At 37.4% G+C, this 19,050-nt stretch overlaps 1 protein-coding gene and 1 non-coding gene across 2 annotated transcripts in view; one reads left to right on the plus strand and one right to left on the minus strand.

Annotated features, from left to right (window-relative positions):
* Positions 1 to 12,113, minus strand: part of TMCO1 (transmembrane and coiled-coil domains 1) — a 46,018-nt gene extending 33,905 nt beyond the window's left edge. Inside the window, exons 1-3 of the mRNA XM_044672336.1 lie at positions 11,903 to 12,113; positions 8,361 to 8,438; positions 2,441 to 2,500 (exon numbers count right to left, since the gene is read on the minus strand). Coding sequence (XP_044528271.1) covers positions 2,441 to 2,500; positions 8,361 to 8,438; positions 11,903 to 11,972 — 208 coding nt within the window. The 5' untranslated portion in view covers positions 11,973 to 12,113. The remainder of the gene's footprint in view (positions 1 to 2,440; positions 2,501 to 8,360; positions 8,439 to 11,902) is intronic.
* Positions 12,114 to 15,014: 2,901 nt separating this feature from the next.
* Positions 15,015 to 15,121, plus strand: LOC123248145. The gene has a single exon (XR_006506238.1). It is a non-coding gene; the product is annotated as a U6 spliceosomal RNA (small nuclear RNA).
* The last annotated feature ends 3,929 nt before the right edge of the window (positions 15,122 to 19,050 follow it).

Raw genomic sequence — 19,050 nt, forward strand, 5'->3', positions numbered from 1 at the left:
CAAATTGTCCTCCATATTCATCTGTTTCTAGACCTGACTTCCTTCTAAAAGAAGCTTTCCTCAAGCCCACTAAATTCTTAGTGCCTTCTCATGACACAATTCTTCCTTGGATCTCTTCTTACTTGTGGGATTGTTCCTTTTTAGTCTCTTTTTCAACATCATTCTCTACTGGAAAGAGAAAGAGGGTAACTCTAGGAATTGCTCAGTCTCTTCATCTCTTTTTTTGTGTGAATACCATCAGATCCCATGTGTTAAGTTGTCAGCATCTCTACCTCCTGGTTTCTTTGAATCACTTCAAGTCCCATGCTAAAAGCCCATCTTCTACAAGAAGCCATTCTCAATCCCCCTTAATTCTGGTGCCTTCCCTCTACTGATCATCCCCAATTATCTGGGCCATAGTGTTTGTACATGGTGGTTTATAATCTGTTAGACAACTGAGAACAAGGATTGTCTTCTGCCATTCTTTGTATCCACAATGCTTACATCTGTAGACTGACTGGTTTGAGTATGTTTTCTAAAAAGAGAAAAGCCTGTGACTAATCCAAATTAGTTAGAAATATTAGAGTGGATATTTCCTCCACTGATTCAAATCATAAAATTTCTACCTTGTAATCCTGTCTATTTTTTTTAAACCCTTACCTTCCGTCTTGGATTGGTTCCAAGGCAGAAGAGTGGCAAGGGCTAGGCAATGGGGGTTAAGTGACTTGCCCAGGGTCACACAGCTAGGAAGTGTCTGAGGTCAAATCTGAACCCAGGACCTCGTCTCTAGGCTTGACTCTCAATCCTAGCTGCCCCTCCAATAAATATTCTACCCCTTAGCCAATGATCTTTTCTTCATTATATAGCTTCATAATATACCTATGAAGATATGAATTATATAACCACAAAATAAAAAATCATCCCTAGTAGCCAAGTCTTTCAGAACTTATCAAGGCTGGTCACAGAATAATATATTTGATCTATCACTGAATCTATAAATAAAACCTTTCCCTTGGTAGAACCTACCAGAAACTTATTGCTGGATGCCACTGACTCTAGTGGCAATGGGTCTTTGATACATAGTATGCAGTTTACCATTAAATTACATGGCTTTACTCAAAGGATACAAGAGATAAGACAGAAGACTAGATTTGGGTTCAAATTTTGGCAGAGCAGATTTTGAAATTTTAAACAGAGTATGAGAACCTGCTTTCACTTGGCCTAAGACTTTTAAAGTTATCCCTTATTACCTACTACCCTTTAAAATATTGATTAAAGGAGGAAGAAAGGGAGGAATACAATTTGAATCTTATAATTTCATAAAACATATACTAAAAATTATTACATGTAATTGGGAAAATAAAAATCTAAAACTTAAAATAAAAAAGCTGATTAGCTTTAAACAAACAAACAAACAAACAAAAACCTTACCTTCCATCTCTGAATCAATACTGTGTATTGGTTCCAAGAACAATATGGTATGGGGTAAGTGACTTGCCCAGAGCCACACAGCTATCTGAGGCTAGATTTGAACTTAGGTCCTCTCAACTGCCAGGCTGATGCTCTATCCACTATGCTACCTAGTTGCCCTCCATTAACCATTCTTTATACTTGTTTAAACTGCCCTACATCTTAAACCTCTAAAAGAGTGATTTCCAAAGTTGGCACTACCGCCCCCTGGTGGGTGCTGCAGCGATCCAGGGAAGCGGTGATGGCCACAGGTGCATTTATCTTTCCTATTAATTGCTATTAAAATTTTTAAAAAATTAATTTCCAGGGGGCTAAGTAATATTTTTTCTGGAAAGGGAGCAGTAGGCCAAAAAAGTTTGAGAACCACTGGTCTAAAACATATCCCCAACAGACCCACTGAGAGCCACTCACCAGTTTCAGTTTTATCAAGTCCATCTCCCAAGTTCTCCACTCTAAGCAGGGAGTGACTTGTACTGCAAATCCAGCTTCCCTTACCACTAACCAGCCCCACTCCCACATATCATATTATAGGCAAATCAAAACTAGATCATCAGGAAAAGGCTAGAGACTCCTGCATTAAATATTAGGGACCTTATTCTAAATAAGACAATCAAAGCAAGTTGCTATGGCTGAATTGGGGATACAGTATTGAAGAGTATAGTGCCACTTGTTGGACAAAATGAAATCTCCAAGAAAGTCTTCATCTATGGTTTAATCCCATTATCAGTAAAGGTCTATAAAGAGTGGACATTAGCATTTCAGGATAACCAAATGAGAATTGGCTAATGATCTCGAAGATAAATAAAATATACTTGAAGTAATCCTACAAAGAATCTCCAACCATATCCAAAAATTAAAACCAACATCTTTCCTTCATTAAGATTTTAAACTTCAAAGGTAAGAACAATAAAGGAGCAATTCTGTTTATCTATCTTCCCTCCATTTTAATTTCCTAAGAATTTACTGTGCATAGACCATAAGCTAATCTTACCTATTTTCTTCTTTTGCTGACGACCAGCTGATTCTGTTATTGTCTCCTTCTTCTTTTCCACTGTAATCAACAAAGAAACAGTAGTTAAGACAGAAAAAAACAAAAGCCATTCTATGATACTGAAGTAAACTTTTAAGAACCACTACTTAATGACTTCAGTTACAGTCATGGTTGTTAAGTCAGTTTTCCAGCCACTAAACATTTAATAATTTTCTAAGAATGGAAATAAGTCCACAAACAAAAGTGCTAGAAATGTATTAATATCTTCACATTAGTGAACATTATAATCATAGCCCAAGTGTTAGGATAATTTTCAGATTATTAATTGTCTAGACCAATGATTGGCAAACTACGGCCCACAAGCCAGATGCGGGCCCCTGAAATGTTCTATCTGGCGCGCAACATTATTCCTAATCTGACGAATACGAGTAGGATACAATGCAATGAAACTTCGAAAGAGTTGCTCTAGAAACAGACTGACAGATGAGCATTTCCTTTCCTTTGATCCCCTCTTTAAAAAGTTTGCCCATCACTGGTCTAGACCAGTGATAGTGAACCTATGACACAGGTGCCAGAGATAGCAACCCTTCACCCTCTCTCCCCAGTTCATTACCAGAAACTCCCCTCCCACTCTCCACTGTGCCTGACATTTTTTCACACCCCCCACCCCTCTGTCCAGCAGTCCAATAGGAATGCACAGGGAATAAGGTAAGCTGCTCACATGCAGCAAAGCTGGAGGGGAGCAAAGTGCTTGGGCTACTGCCCTCCTCCTCTCTACATTCACTGAGGACATTACTCACTTCACTCACCCCTCCTCCCAGCAGCCCAATGGGAGTGCTTTCTCCCTCTTGTGTGGGATAAGAGGGCAGGGCATGCAGTCTAGGGTGGGAGGGGGGAAAGGGGGAAAAGTTGTCACACAGCACTTGGTCTAGGGTATAGGTTGAGAGCAGGGCCTGGTACTCGGTCTCTAAAAGGCCCATCATCACTGGTCTAGGTTAATAAGAGGAATTGTGGTCTATTGGAAAGAGCAATAAATCTAGTCAAGGACAAAAGTCTAACTAAAGTTTTGCCTCCTATGTCAGATAAACAACACAGGTCTACTTATAACAGATATGACCCTCACACTTCCATCCCCTATTCTCTGAACTGCCTAGAGCATGTTACAAATTCTTGTTATTCAAGGGCCTCCATAATCAGATTCAAACTGTGAGAATTTATTTTTTATAGACTATATTATTTCCTGTATATTAAGGAAAATTACTTGTGTCTGGGATCTGGGTTGGAGATACCATCAGACTGCTGCTTTTTGCATTTTCTTTGTCCTTGGAAATTCCAAGAAATGTCTTGTTTTAACAAATTTGGTTAATAAATGAAGGGAATAAAGGTTCTTTTTCCCCTAAGACATCTGTCCACTTGTTGCGATGGGGAAGGGTGGACAGGCTGATGAACCATCTCTTAATTAGCTATCACTAATTAAAGATGTCTTAGGATGTTCAAGTGAGAGGCTGAATAATGAGTTCCTAAAAAATCTATTTCTTAAGCTGCCTGACCCAGCTTGGGTAGTCCCTAGTCGCAAGTGCCAAGGAAATCCATATCATTTTATCAGTTATGATACTGGCCTACCCAATAAACCTGATATGACCAATAAACTTATGTCTTTACCCCCAAATTAGTCTCTCTAGATAATTTTACCTATAACAGAAATTACATTTCTATCCTACTCCCTTTCATTCACAGCATATTCTCTGCTTAACAGGTCTACCAACCATTTCCCAATCTGGGACTACCTTTTCCAACCCCCATTCATTTGCACAGATGGTCAATTCAATTAAAAATACAAGTCTGATATGACCAATTTGCCTACTGGACATCTTTTATGTATCTACATATATACATACATATATATCTGCCCTGTAGGCACCTTAAACTTAACATGCCTAAAACAGAATTTACTAAACCAGGGAAGTAGTGATCATACATCTCTTTTTGATCACACCCCTTTAGAAGCACTGAAAACTTCTCAACCCCCAGAAATAGCTCTGAAAACAGCAATGGGGAAAAAAAAAAAAAAAACGTAGCTTGAGATAGTGCCAAGAACAGAACCCAACATTAACATAAAGTCTTAAGTCAAGAAATAGGGTGGAAAAATGAGCATACAACATGAAAAGAACCTGACCACAAAACTGTGAAGATAGAATATTTTTAGCTAATCAAATCAAGAACTTAAGGTACCCCTACTTAATATCCAGCTTAACTATTAGGTAAGAGAACTCACAAGTCACTTAGTAGCTCACACACCCCAAAGGCCACAAGCACTGTCCCACCTTGGGCAGTGCTAGGCAAACTGAAAGACTTGCAAGTGGTTTCTGAAGAGGGAGAGAGACAGGAAATGATGTGGGAAAAGGGGTTTAAAAAGAGACCAACATTGTCTAGGAGACCATTCCCTTCCTAGTGTTTGGAGAGACTGGTTTCTTGGAGATTCTTTCCTTAGTTCGAGGAGAGACTGGTTCCAGAGATTCTGTGTTGGCTTTGGAAAGACTCTTTCCTTGGATTCTGTGTTGGCTTGCTGGAGACTACCAGACTTTCATGTAGAGATCGAGACCTGAGGAAACCCTTGCTGGGAGCTGAGCCAGACTTCACCAGAGAAGCACTTAGGGCTGGTAGGCTTGTTAAGGCTCTGTCTCTTTCCTACATTTCCCACTTTCACTAATCCTACCTCATTATAAATAAAAACTGTTCACAGTCATTTTGACTTAACATGGATAATATTTTATAATTCGCAACCACAATACCACTTTTATAACTCTCATACTGAGTCAAAACCAATTATATTCCTTATAAAATATTACAATGACGACAGGGAAGATAAGACACAAACTCAGAAGAAGACAATGAAGTCAAAAAGAGTTTCAAATAAAACCTCAAGGGAGTGTGGGATAGGGTGGAGGGAATGAACTGGACAGAAGTCCAACAAGAATTCCTAGACGAGCTAAAAAATTATTTTCAAAATCAAAAAAAGCAGTAGAAGAAAAACTAGGTAAAGATATGAAAGGAAAGGAAAAAATAATGAAAACACAATTAACAACTTGAGGGGAAAAGGCACAAAAAATATTCAAGAAAATAACATCTTCAAAAAACAGAAATGTCTAAATGGAAAAGAATCCATAACAGTTAAAAATTATATTTAAGAAGGGCCTATGGAGGGATAGATTAAAAGTTAATGGTAAACTAAATAATCTAATCCTAAAGAATGAGTGGGGCAAAGAACAAATCAAAGAAACAATCAATTATTTTATTAAAGAAAATTATGACAATGAAGCTTTCCAAAAGGAGTACTTAGGGAAAAATTTAATGCCTTTAATGCATACATCAAAAAAATGAAAGAAAAGCTCAATGGGCATATACCTAAAAAAACTAAAAAAAGAACAAATTATGAATATTCACTTAAACACAAAAATGAAACTCTTGAAAAATCAAAGGAGAGATTAATAAAATAAAAAAGAAAATCACTGAACTAACAATTCAACAAAAAACAGGAACTGGTTTTATAAAAACAATATAGCAGCAACAATAATGTCTATTATCACCACTATTAATTCAAAAGCATCTACTAAAATACAGGGAATTTTGCCAATTAATTTTCTTAAAACAAGACTAGAAACAATTTTTTTCTTTTAAACCTAGCTATACTCAATAAGGTTAAGTGACCAAGCTTGCATAACCTCAACCCCAGTAAACTAGAAGCAGTTATGAATACCACTGCTCAGATAAGTCAGAAGAAGAGCTTTAAAACCAGAACTAGACCTGGAAAAATGCGGTCCTTCTTTCAAAGCAGGGGAGGTAGATTTCTCATTCTCTATAGATTGGGACTTAACTTTATAATCCCATACACTATTCATTTTTAGTATTCATCATTAAAGGGCTGACTTACAAGTACCTATGAAGAAAAGCCATAATTGTGATAGCCAATACAAATTTATTAAGAATAAGGCATACTTTGTGTTACATGAACATAACAGAATATTACAGACAAGGAAACAAAGGTAAAGTGACTCTCCCAGTTTCCCACTGCTAGTAAGTGTCTGAAGCCAAATGTGAACTAAAGTTTCCCTGACTCCAGACCCAGAGCTCACTGTGCCACCTTGCTACCCCAGAGGAGCTGATAATATGCCAATTTCTTCCTTTCATTGTAGGGTAGGGACTATGAGTGTGGATTAATGCATATGTGACCAGATCAAGATGAAAGCCATTGGTTCATTAGTTTGCTTTCTGTTTTTAAGCTTTATTACAAGGGATGGTTTGCCAGAGTGGATGTGGGAAGGGATACAATTAAAAATGAATGTGATGTAAAAGCAACAGTTGTCCAAAAAAAGGCTAAATTAACAACCAAAAAAGAATAAGGCAGACTTACCTCATTTAGGGGGACAGATTTTATAAAGCAATAGACTAGGGAAATATCATAAATGTGATCTAATTTGATTTCTGTAAGGCATTTGCCAGACTTTCATACTCTCCTCACAGATAAGCTAGAGATATGGAATAGTCAGTGATTCCCAAAGTGGGCACTACCGCCCCCTGGTGGGTGCAATCCAGGGGGATGGTGATGGCCACAGGTGCATTTATCTTTCCTATTAATTGCTATTAAAATTTTTAAAAAATTAATTTCCAGGGGGATAAGTAATATTTTTTTCTGGAAAGGGGGCAATAGGCCAAAAAAGTTTGGGAACCACTGGAATAGATGATAGTGCAATGAACTCTGGACAAGGCAAGTGACATGACCCAAGGAGTGATGATAAGTGGACTGACATCACCTTGGAGGGAAATTTCTAGTGAAATACCACAGGGTTATGTTCCTAACCTTGTTCTTCTCAACACTTTAATCAATGACAATTAAGCAATATGTGTCTTATTTCACAACATGACAAACATGGAAAAATGTATTGTATGGTAATACATGTACAACTTATATTATATTACCTGCCTTCTTGGGGAGTGGGGAAAGATAGACAACATGAACTGAAAAATGTTAGAAAACAAATATTTAAAATGTTATCGATGTAATGTAGAAAAAAATTTTTTTTAAGTAGGCATGGCTACAGAACCATTCAGATGAAAAAGACCTGGGAATATCAAAGTGTTTGATGAATTATAGGGTTGAACAATGAAGAAGCACATCAACACATTACCAAAGAGGCAATTCTGCAAGAAAAGTGATATGAAGGATTTCATAAGAAAAATATCTGGCCAGAAACAGTGAATGGCTGGTCATACAGTGAGTGAGATACAACTGAGAATAGATACACTGGTATCCACGCAATATCAACATCTCAGTATAGACCTGCTGTTCATAATGTATTGTGTTTCTTTTTTGAGAGGCACAAAATCATCCTCTAAGATTCAGATCATGAGGAGTCCTAATTTATATCCTGGATTCAAAGTGGGAAGCACTAAACTATAAGTGTATTTATGCTAACATGCCAACTTTCCTCTACCCAGTTTTTAAATTTTTTATTCTAAGATCAAAAATTCACATAGGGGATAGCTGGGTGGCTCAGTGGATTGAGAGCCAGGCCTAGTACCAGGAGGTCTTAGGTTCAAATCTGGCCTCGGACACTTCCAGCTATATGATCCTGAGTAATTCACTTAACCTCCATTGCCTAGCCCTTATTGCTCTTCTGCCTTGGAACCAATACAAAGTTTTGAGTCTAAGACAGAAGATAAGGGTTTAAAAAAAAAAAAAGTCACAAAGTTCCTAAATTTGGAGGATAGTCTCTAAATCAAATTAAATTTGTCATACCTGCAACAAGAAAATGCTTAATGGAACAAATTTTTCTTATCATTATAATAGCTACTATAGTAGTGTACATTCAGTGGACATTTAATACATTTTCATTAAATCAAGTAAGCAATAATTACTCACATTTTTTGCTCTGCTTTTCCACTTCAGCTTTTAATCTCTTATACTTGTCCGTCCTATAAACCAGTACCCAAGTTATACCTAAAAACATCAAAAATAATACATTAAAACCAATCACCTCTTCAACCAAAGCAACTTAACAAGATGTGTTGGCAGCACAAGTATCCATTTAGTTCCATACTGAGGGGATGAAAATATTGCAATATAAAGAAGAATCAATTAATTGAGTTGAGAACTTAAACTTCACAGGATTCATATCCTTCCTACTTCATAAAATCCTTAGTCCTAGCCCTCTCCTATGAAAAAAAGGGAAACCCACTACAGAGGAAATAAAGCTTTCAGATTATGATATGAGACCAAATCATGGGGGATAAGTCTAAAGAATCTGGCTAAGGAGAAAATGAGAAAGTGAAATTGTACCTTTAGGCTTGAAGTCAGACAAGAGAGTTATCAGGGGATAAGAGGAAAGTTCCTAAAGACCCTCCTATGCCATTCACAAATTCCATTTCCATAGAAATAAAAACTAAAAATTTGTAAAATTTGGAAAGAGAACTGGAGCTGAATCCAGGTCCTGAGATCTAGGTATAGGCCCGTTTACAAATTGTGAGACTGTGAGATAACATTTTAACTTTCCACTCTACCAATTTTATTCTATGAATTTTTATCACCATAAAAGAGCTGCTATAAATATTTTTAACATAAAGAACCTTTTCCTTTAATTTGATTATAGGCCCAGCAGCAATATAGCTAAGTCAAAGGCACAGACTAATAACTTTTTATGTATAGTTCAAGTAAGTTATAGAATGTCTATACTCATTCACACAGATCCATCAAAAGTGCACTGTGTCTGTTTCCCCCAACAGCTTTTCCAAAATTTGTTTCATTTTTTTGGTTACTTTTCCACTCTGGTGGATGTGAAATAGAATCTGAGTTGCTTTTATTCACATCTTTAATTGCTAGTGATTTGAAGCATTTTTTATGCATAGCTATAAGAGTTGGGTTTCTTCCCTTGGGAACTCTTGTGTTCTTAAGACATTATTTTTACTTATTTGCATTAGTTCCTTATATATCTTGGAAATGAGATCTTTATCAGAGAAACCTGTTGCAATTATTTTTTTCCAGTTGTTTCTTTTTGATCTTAAAATTACTGCAGGTTGCTGCAAAAACTTTCAAATTCTATATAATCCTCTGATTCTCTATTCCTTCTTTGATAATGAACTTTTTTCCTATCCATAGATCTGATAATTTTGTTCAATGTTTCTCTCTTTTGTTTATGTGACCTTTTATATCTAATTGGAGTTTTTCTTTGAATAAGGGGGCAAAGCAATGATGAAAATCTAATTTGTCCCATACAAAACTATCCCATTTTCAGAGGAGTTTTTGCCAAATAGTCTTTATAGTGCAGCTGGGACTTTATGCTTATGAAACAGTGCAGCAGAGGTGTTAAGCATATGACTCAGGTGTGGCTGAAACCAGATTTAAAACTTCAGTGGGCATTATGTAACAAAATAAAAATACAATGGAACACAGATGATGTTAATAAATTATTTTTAAAGTTAATATTTGGTCCACAGAGGCCCCTTTGTATGGTTTAGTGGCCTCCAGTTCTGAGTTTGACACCACTATACTAGAAGATTACATACATTTGCTTTTGTATGCTATATGCCTAATCTGTTCCATTGATTGTTTCTATTTTTAAACAAGTAACAAATTGTTTTTAATAATTACTACTTCAGAATATAGTTCTTTTTGGCAAAAAATGGAAACTAAGGTGATGCCATTAATTGAGGAACGTCAATATAAAATGTGTTATAAGAATGTGATGGAGTGCCATTGTGCTTTAAGAAAAGAGGAAATAGATGATTTCAAAAAGATATGAAAACTTATGTGAAATGAGGCAGAGTAAAGTAAGCAGAAGTATAACAATTTATAAATCAATATTATAAAAATGAAAAATTTTGAGGATTTTAAGAAACTAATCAAGAATGAAATGTGTAGTCAGAATAATTTCTATAACACTATAAAAGCAAACTGAAAGTTGTAAAAACTATGATCACTATAATGACATTCATGATTCCAAAGGACCTATGAGAAAACAAGCTATTCATACAGAGAAGGGATGGATTTAGGGAGCAGAACTATATATATATATATATATATACAGCCACTGAGAGACTGGCTTGACTATGCATATTAGTTATAAGAATTTTTTTTGAGGGGGACTATAGGGATGGAAAAGAAATAAATTTTATCTATATTACTGTAAATTTTAAAGAAATTTTAAGGTAAGTGTGCTATGGATGGGAAAGGTTGCATGCACTTTCAAATGAGGTCACCGCATTGCCGGTTTTGCTTAATCTTTCTACTTTGCAGAGACCTCTCAAATTTTCTGAAATAACAAAAAACATCAATGAAATATAAAAAAACTTAACAGTTAAGTCTTTGGATGAATTATAAATACAAGTCACATTTCTCCTTTTATATTCCCATTGTACACCCTAGTTATAACTAAACTGGACTACTTGCTTTCATAGAATTTGAAATTCTGTCTCTTGCCTCACACAATCACTCATACCTGGGGATGCATTAAGGGACATCCCAGTGAAGATGTCCTGTTGGAAAATAGAAATAAGAGACTAGGATATGACAGGCTAGTTAGAAATCATCTGTGCAATGCTATTAAATGACTATACAAATGCAGAAACTGCCTCTTAAAAATCCTTCTCTTTCTTCCAGGCTCAGCTATTACCTTCACCACAAAAATCTTTCGGGATCTCCACCACCCTCCAGTTTTGTTTTTTTTTTTTATAACCCTTACCTTCTGCCTTAGAATCTATTTATACCAAGTATCAGTTCCAAGACAAGAGTAGTAAGGGCCAGGCAATTAGGGACAAGTGATTTGTACAGGGTCTCAGGGATGGAAAGTGTCTGAAGTCAAATTTGAATCCAGGTCCTTTCCTTCTGGTTATCCAACGACTCTAGTTGGAAGAGACCTCTCCCTCTTCAAATTTTCCTAAAGCACCTTTGTCTTTGGCCATCCATCACTTCCTACTTGTATCAAACTCATCTGTGTACATGTAGTGACCTGCCAATAACCGACTAATTAGCATTTGTTCCTTGCCTACCATGTAATATACTAAAAGATGGCATTAATATAACTCTAAGGTTTGCAAGGCACTTCTGTACATTTTCTCCCTGGGAAGCAAGCACTACAAGCAGTATGCTTTTTATATGTAGACATGAGAAATTAAGACTCAAGTTAAGTAACTTGCCCACGATCAAACACGTATAAAGTGTCGGAGGCAAAAGTCGAGCCCAAGTATGATGTCCGACCCTCGTTCCCCATTTCATACATACTGTGCAGGTAAACTGTACGAGGGGAGGTTAGTGTTGTGCACATAGTAGACGCTTAATAAACCGTTTGTTAAACTGAACCGAACTGGTCAGGGGCCCCCGGCTCCCCGAAAGGAGCTCTGGGCCCCAAGACTGGGGCAGGGGACCCTCGAGAGAGCAGAGTGCGGCCCCTGCCGCGGTCCTGGCCTCACCCTCGGCCAGCAGCGCCGTGCACACGGAGATGAAAACGATGAGGAGGGTGTCCGCGAACATGGTGCTCATCCTGGGCCGCGCGGCTGCGGCTCTCCGAGCCCCCCCGGAGGGGGCGGGGAAACACCTGCTGCAGCTCAGGAAAAGGAGCAGAAGGAGCGCGATCACCAGCGACCACCCGCGCGAACACGGCGACACTTCGAGAGGCTGGAAAACTCACTTCCGCTTCCGGAACAAGGAGCCGGAACCACGCGTAGAGACGGAAGAAGAGGAGACTACGGGAGTGGAAAATGAGGAGCGTCGGCTAGAAAAGCAGCCAATAAGAGAGTGTCTCGTGCACACCCGTAAGACCTCGGAGATATATCGCGAGATCTCAGAAGGCTTCCGCTTCAGAAGGTTTCGGCAGTTTCCGGTGTCTTAATTCTCATCTCTTTAACTCGTGACTCTTCCTCCTCACTCTTTTTTTTACCCTGATTTTCGCGCCGCGGAGTTCACTCGGGCTTCCGGAATTTCCAAAGAGCTGTCTCAAAGCATAATCTCAGGGAGTGTAGAGATCCATCTTGTCACTTTACAAATGACGATACCGAGATCCATTCGGGCGAAGCAACAGGGAATTAATGAAATAGGGGCTAGAATCCGGGGCTTCTTGCCTCCCCGACCAGTTTCTCTTCCCTTTGATTGTGAAGATTTGGGCACTGTGCCTGGACCTAGCAGGAGCTTAGCAAATACTTCTTCCCTCCGTCCCACCTTGCTCCCATTTTAGACCAGGAGTTCTTCATCTTCGGTGTATCCTAGATCCTTTGGCAGTCAGTCTGATGAAACCTCCAGACCCCCTTCTCAGAATATTTTTTAATGCCAGTGTATGTGTGTATAATTACGAAGAAAACCAATTACATTGAAATATGTTTGTGTGTGTGTGTGTGTATGGGTTTATGTATGTGGGTGTTGAACTAAAAAATATATATATATTTTTAGTTCAAAAACTGCAAGGTAAGAACTGCTAGACTGGCAATGAATAATTGCTGAGGTTTTTGAATAGCAATAGCCTGATGTCTTATGTTGCTTTAGCAGTATCATTTATTCCAGATTTGCGGACAGCTAGGGTGTTATTGCACTTAATACAAGTGTAAAGTTGGAAAGCATACTATATATAGTAGGTTATATATGTATTTATGTATAGAGCTAATATCCACCACATTACCCTCATTTTCAAAACTTTTTTGCTTCTTTTGAATAAGGAATGAAGAACTTTATGGCCTCGGGTAATTTAGGTGGTAAAGTGGATAGAGTACTGTGCTGGCAATCAGAAAGTTCAGATCTACTTCAGATACTTCCCAGCTGTGTGACCCTGGGCAAGTCACTTAACCCCCATTGTCTAGCCTTTGCCACTCTTCTGCCTTGGAACCAATACCATGTTGGTTCCAAGGCAGAAGGTAAGGATTTAAAAAGAAAGGAAAAGAAAACTCCAAAGGGAGTCAGAGTTGGGCAAGACAGAATAACCATAACAACCAAGAACCTTATTTCAGTCTTGGGTCCACTGCCACCACATGTCAGGGATAGCTACAAGGTAAAATTAGCCTTTGCTTCCTTTATGTTCTGCATTTGTATGAATTTTTAATACTGCTACCTTGAAAAAATAAACTACCAAAGTAATTATTAATAAAGTATCTTTAATCTGAGCAAGGAGATTATAATGGAGAAAACCACACAGAACCATAGCTTTAGGATTATAATCTGGAGAGCAGTACAGAACTACAGTAATAGGACTTCTCACTGAGCTAAAGAAAAAGGGGTACTTAAATAGTCTTCTGAAAAAGGGGAGGGGACAAAAACCAGGTTACTTCAATTCATGAAAGTTTGGGATGAAGCTAATAGTATAAAGCTCTGCCAGCAAACCTGTGGCATACATGCCAGAAGTGGCACTCAGGACCCTCTTTATGGGCCATGCCCACCTTCCCCAGAGTTCTTACTAGAAAGCCAGAGGGATACAGGGGCTGGACTGCTCCCCTTCCACTCTCCACACATGGCCAGGGACACTGGTCTAGAGTTTAAGGTGGCTGGGAGCAGCCTAGATAGGATAGCCTAATAATAGAATAATGTGATTAGAAGGGTACTTAGGTTTGATTGTTTTTACTAAATTCTTGGAAAGAGGCAAAACTAATTCATAGTCATTTCAATCATTGTCTTTTGTGTTCTTTGTTTTAACATTCTGGGAGGGTCAGTAATGGGATTATTTGAAAATGAGGTCATCAGTACCAATACAAACATACAAAAGATGGTTCCTAGTCCTTAACCTACAATTTCCAACAGGATATGTTCACCAGGATGACCCACCTTCATCTCAAATACATTACATAGCAAGGTTATTATTTCTCTCCCAAACCAACTATATTTCCCAACTTCTTGCTTGCTGAATTTTTAGCAATGGTGTATCACCATTCTTCTCCCAAGAACAAACCTTGTCACTTTTCTCCTCTTTGATCTCCTTGATCCATTGTGTTTCTTCAGAGTTTCTTCCATTAACAACGTACTGATATTGTTATAGAAATACATATTATGGACCACCTGCACAAGAGATTTAGAATATAGCTTACAAACCTAATAGTGATAAGGGATTTCAATTTTGTATCCTCTGCAAGAAGTTTCTAACTAGTAAAAGCAGAGTAGCTAATAATTTGCTTGAATGATATCTACCTCATCTTTCAAAAAGATAGAGAAAACAATAAGCAGTAGTGTCTGAATTGGAAATGATGTGAAACTTAGGAGACCATTCCTTCTAAGAATTTGTTTTCGAAAAGAAGATGAAAGGTGGACATAATTTGTTTGTGTACCCTAAGTTTTAGGGAAACTATTTCAAAGTATTTGTATCTCCCCTGCTTAGTAAAGTTCTTGCACATAGCAGGTATTTAATAAATGCTTTTTATTTTTAATTAGTTGAGAGAAAGAATAGATAGGAACTCCAATATTCTCTTGGCCATCAATTGGATGTTTGGAGTAAGGAAGAATTTCAAATATCTCCCTATCTACTCTCTCCCCTGCAGGCCAATGACACTAGGACCCAAGTCTTTTGACTTTGAATCAAGTACTTGGCTGCATATGTTATTTAACATGTGAGTGCATGTTTCTGCAGCACATATACTAAAATTAGAACTATAAGAAGTAGATTAGCATGGTCCCTGGACAAGGATGACATGAAAATTTTTTAAGCATTCTATATGACAACTTTGTTTTATGGAACCCCCAAATTTGCCTTTGTCACTTGGGAGCTTGCTTTGGGGTACTCCAAGACTGGCCCCTGTCTTAAACTGAACAATAAACCTTAAAGTACCCAATGATCTCAGCTTAGAATTAGTAGATATAATCAAATCTTAAGTACTCGTTTAAGACTTAGAAGTTTCTCCCTTGTATCTAGGCCTTTCCCTGGTAGTCTAGCTGAATGGAATCCTTCTTCCCTTGATTGTGAGCCAATCAGTTGTCTTTCTCATACTTTATTTCCCAGAAGGTGTATAGGACCCCAAGTTCTTCAGCTCATTGGGAAAATCCCCTTTTGAGGTGTTTTTTTCCTAGAGACATTGTTTCCAGAGTTCCAGAACTCGGCTCTGTGTGGTATCTTGCACATGACTCTATGTAGGACCAATTAGAGCAGTGTCTTCCTTGTCCTGATTAAAAACTTGTTCTTTCTAACTATTTTAGTGGTTCTGTGTTTTTCAAGGTTGACACATATAAAAAACATTTTTAATAAAGTTTGAATGAATCAGTTTCCTTGAAGCAGTCACTGTGATAAAGAAATTCAGCCTGAAGGACAGACAGCCACCCCATTCCAGCTCCCTGTTTACAGGGTAAGTCTCCTCTCCTCCCTGAAGGCCAGACAGCAATCCCCCTCTAACTCACTCCAGGCTTGCAAGGTCAGTCTCCTCTCCACAGCCTGAAGGCCAGATAGCCACTCCCACTCCAGCTCCTGCCTAGTTCCAGACAAGCCAAAAGCAAGACCAGATAAAATGCCTGTTCCCCCAATGCTGGGGGGCCCAAGGTGGGAGATGTGATCTCCTTCTGAGTCCACACATAATAAAGATCTTTCTTTCCTCATTCTGAGTGCGGTTTGAGTTTCCTGCACCAAAATGATGATTTTCTATAGCAATTGTGCCATGTAATATAGCTCATTATTCTTCTCTCCTTACATTCAGAAGGATCTAGTGCCACATCTTCCAACTACCTCTGGCTAGATATCCTATTCCATTCAGTGCTAACATCTCAGTTTCTTCTGAAATCCCTTCCACTTGCTCCCTCTAATTACATCCTGATTCCAAACCATAAAATCTTAAGCAGTTGTTGAAATTGGAAAAAACACAGAACTATTTAATAGTCAGAAAAACAACATTTTTAATTAAGAAGAGGGGTTCGTACTTTCCTCAAAGCCTCCACACAAAGCCCAGAGACTCTGGACACTCTTCAAATGTCTTCATTTGAAAAAGACTTCAAATGTCATCCAGTCCAACCCCTATCTACACCAGTTTGGCAAAGGCACTAAAAATGAGGGAGTCAAGAAAGGGCTCTTAAAGAAGTTGGCACTTGAATGGGTCTTGAATTATGCTCATCATTTCAACAAATGAAATTGAGGAGAGATTATTCCATGGACTGGGCACAGCCTGTGCAAAAGCACATAGCTTGGAGGTTATCATATGTGGGTAAACAATAAGTAGGCTAGTTTGGCTGTCATGTTAAGTACATTAATGGGAGTAATGTATAATCATCCTGGAAAGATAATCTAGAGCTAATTCCATTTTAATTGAGACATACTAAGTTTCAAGAGTCATAATAGGCCTTCTAAGTAGAAATGTCCATCAATAAATTGACAAGGTGATGGAGTTGAAACTTGGAAGAGAAATCAAGGCTAAAGAGATATAAGTAAGAGTCATCTGTAAATTATACCTTAAGGATAGTTACTTCTTAAAAAATAACTTCAGATTGTTAAAAACACCTACTATATATTGATTCTTTTGATTTACAGGTTACTTTTTTAAAAGTTTACTCCTTATAATATTAGTTCATACTTACATAATACTTTATAATTTACAAAACACTTTCTTTAGGCCAGTAGTACTATCATTCTCATTTTGCTGATGAAAAACTGAGGCCTAAAGAGGCTATGACTTTCCCAAAGTCACATAGGTAATACTTTTTATGGAGCTAGGACTCATAAACAGACAGGTCTTCTAATTTCAGGCAATTTAAGTTATATCAGTACTTTGCTACTACCTCACTGCCTCTCTATTCACTTGCCATACAGTGATAATAATCAGAACTGAAAAAAGTACAAGGGAGTTACTAGAGATCATCATTTCATAGACTTCTCAAAAAATGTCAGTTTTTAAATGAATTTTCTGGTTTGGGGGAGAGGGAAGGAGTAGAGCAATGTTCTATTTCCCCTGAACAATATTTGTTGAACTGATATCATAATAGTCTGTCTTTTGTGACAGCAGTTTTTATTCAATGGATTCTAATTAAACAGCTAAATTCACAATTTAAGATAGAACAAACGTATCATGTTATTGAACCTGCTTTAATCAGCCCTTTTGCTCAGATATGATCAGTCAATTTTATACAAATGCTCTATCAATTCTACAACTACCTTATATAATATTAATAATTCATCAATTTAGGCATAATTTTTAGTGACATAAAGTCTCAGAATGAACTGGGAAAATAAATCATAAGCTTTTGATTCCAAGATAACTGATGCTATTTGAGCCAGAATAAAAGGCAATCTAAAGAGGCAGTCATTATTCTCCACCCATCTGACCCACCTTTCTGATTTTTTATGTATATGTCAGTAACAAAATCTCTTAGCTTTGATATCTTACTTAGGAAGATAAAACCTTACTATGTCTCTATATTATTATGATTTTTTTGCTATTTATTTATTTGTTTGTTTGGAAAATTTTTTTTCATGGTTACATGATTCATGTTCTTACTTTCTCCCTCCCTCAAGCCCTTCCCCCCAGCTGATTATTATGCTTTTAGATCAAAATAAATAAACTTAATTTGTTATTATTATGTAGGGAGGAAGAGGAGTGATTTGATCACTTAATTACAAATTAGCAGAATGATTGTTAAGATAAGTTCAAAAGTGGATTGAACATCCACAGTTTTGGGATCTGGTGGCCAGTCTCCCAAGAGAGAATGATGCAGGATAGTGAATACAACTAGCAGTTTGCTCTACATTGTATTTGTCTAGCTACATCTAAATAGCAATTTTTAGTATTTATATCTAGATTTCCTAGAATCATAGAAACTTTGTAGCTAAAAGGATTGTTAAAGATACAATGATGGATAGTATAATTTCTAGAAAAGAAAATATTTTTACAAGGTTTTTGCAAGAAATATTCTTTGTCAGATGATGCATATGAATTTTGGTTCTGGTATATATGGTGATAGGGATAGAAAGAGTCACCATTTCTATAGGTCCAGGAATAGCAAGGTCTATCATAGTGAATAGAAAGTCAATCCTAGAATCAAGAACACCTAACTAGAGTCAAGTCCTTACTCTATTGCCATGGGCAATCCACTCAGATCTCTTAGCACCCCCAAGTGACTCCTGAGGACTATATGTTGCTGATCTCCATTGATGGAGGGAATTATCACAGCAAGAGTGGTTTACCATACCAAGAAATTCCTAAGTTTGAACCTCCTTTCCCTATGAAAAGTTGATCTATAGACAACCTTATCTTGTTTTTTAAACGATTTAACACTGGTATATCTCTTCCAAAAGTGAGAGGAAGGGATCAGTGACATGAAAGCAAAAATCAACAGATTATAGATTCATAATAGATTTTGGTCTGAAAGAGATCTTAAAGGCCCTGGAATTCACTCCTTCCCATTTTAAAGATGAGGAAATGGAGACACAAAAGTTGTGACTTGCCTGGAATCACACAGTTTAAAAAAATGTCTGGGGTGATAGTCTATCCCAGGTCTTCATGATTCCATACTAGCATTCTAATGCACTATATTAAAGTATACTTCCTACCATAAACCCAACATGTAATAATTTTGTTACTTTTTATTCGCCAGTAATATTTTAATTTCCCCCAATTACATGTAGAAGCAATTTTTAAAGTTTCTCAAATTTTGCATTCCAGATTTTTTCCTTCCC

The sequence above is a fragment of the Gracilinanus agilis genome, chromosome 4 (assembly GCF_016433145.1).
Source record: "Gracilinanus agilis isolate LMUSP501 chromosome 4, AgileGrace, whole genome shotgun sequence".
Classification (NCBI taxonomy): domain Eukaryota; kingdom Metazoa; phylum Chordata; class Mammalia; order Didelphimorphia; family Didelphidae; genus Gracilinanus; species Gracilinanus agilis.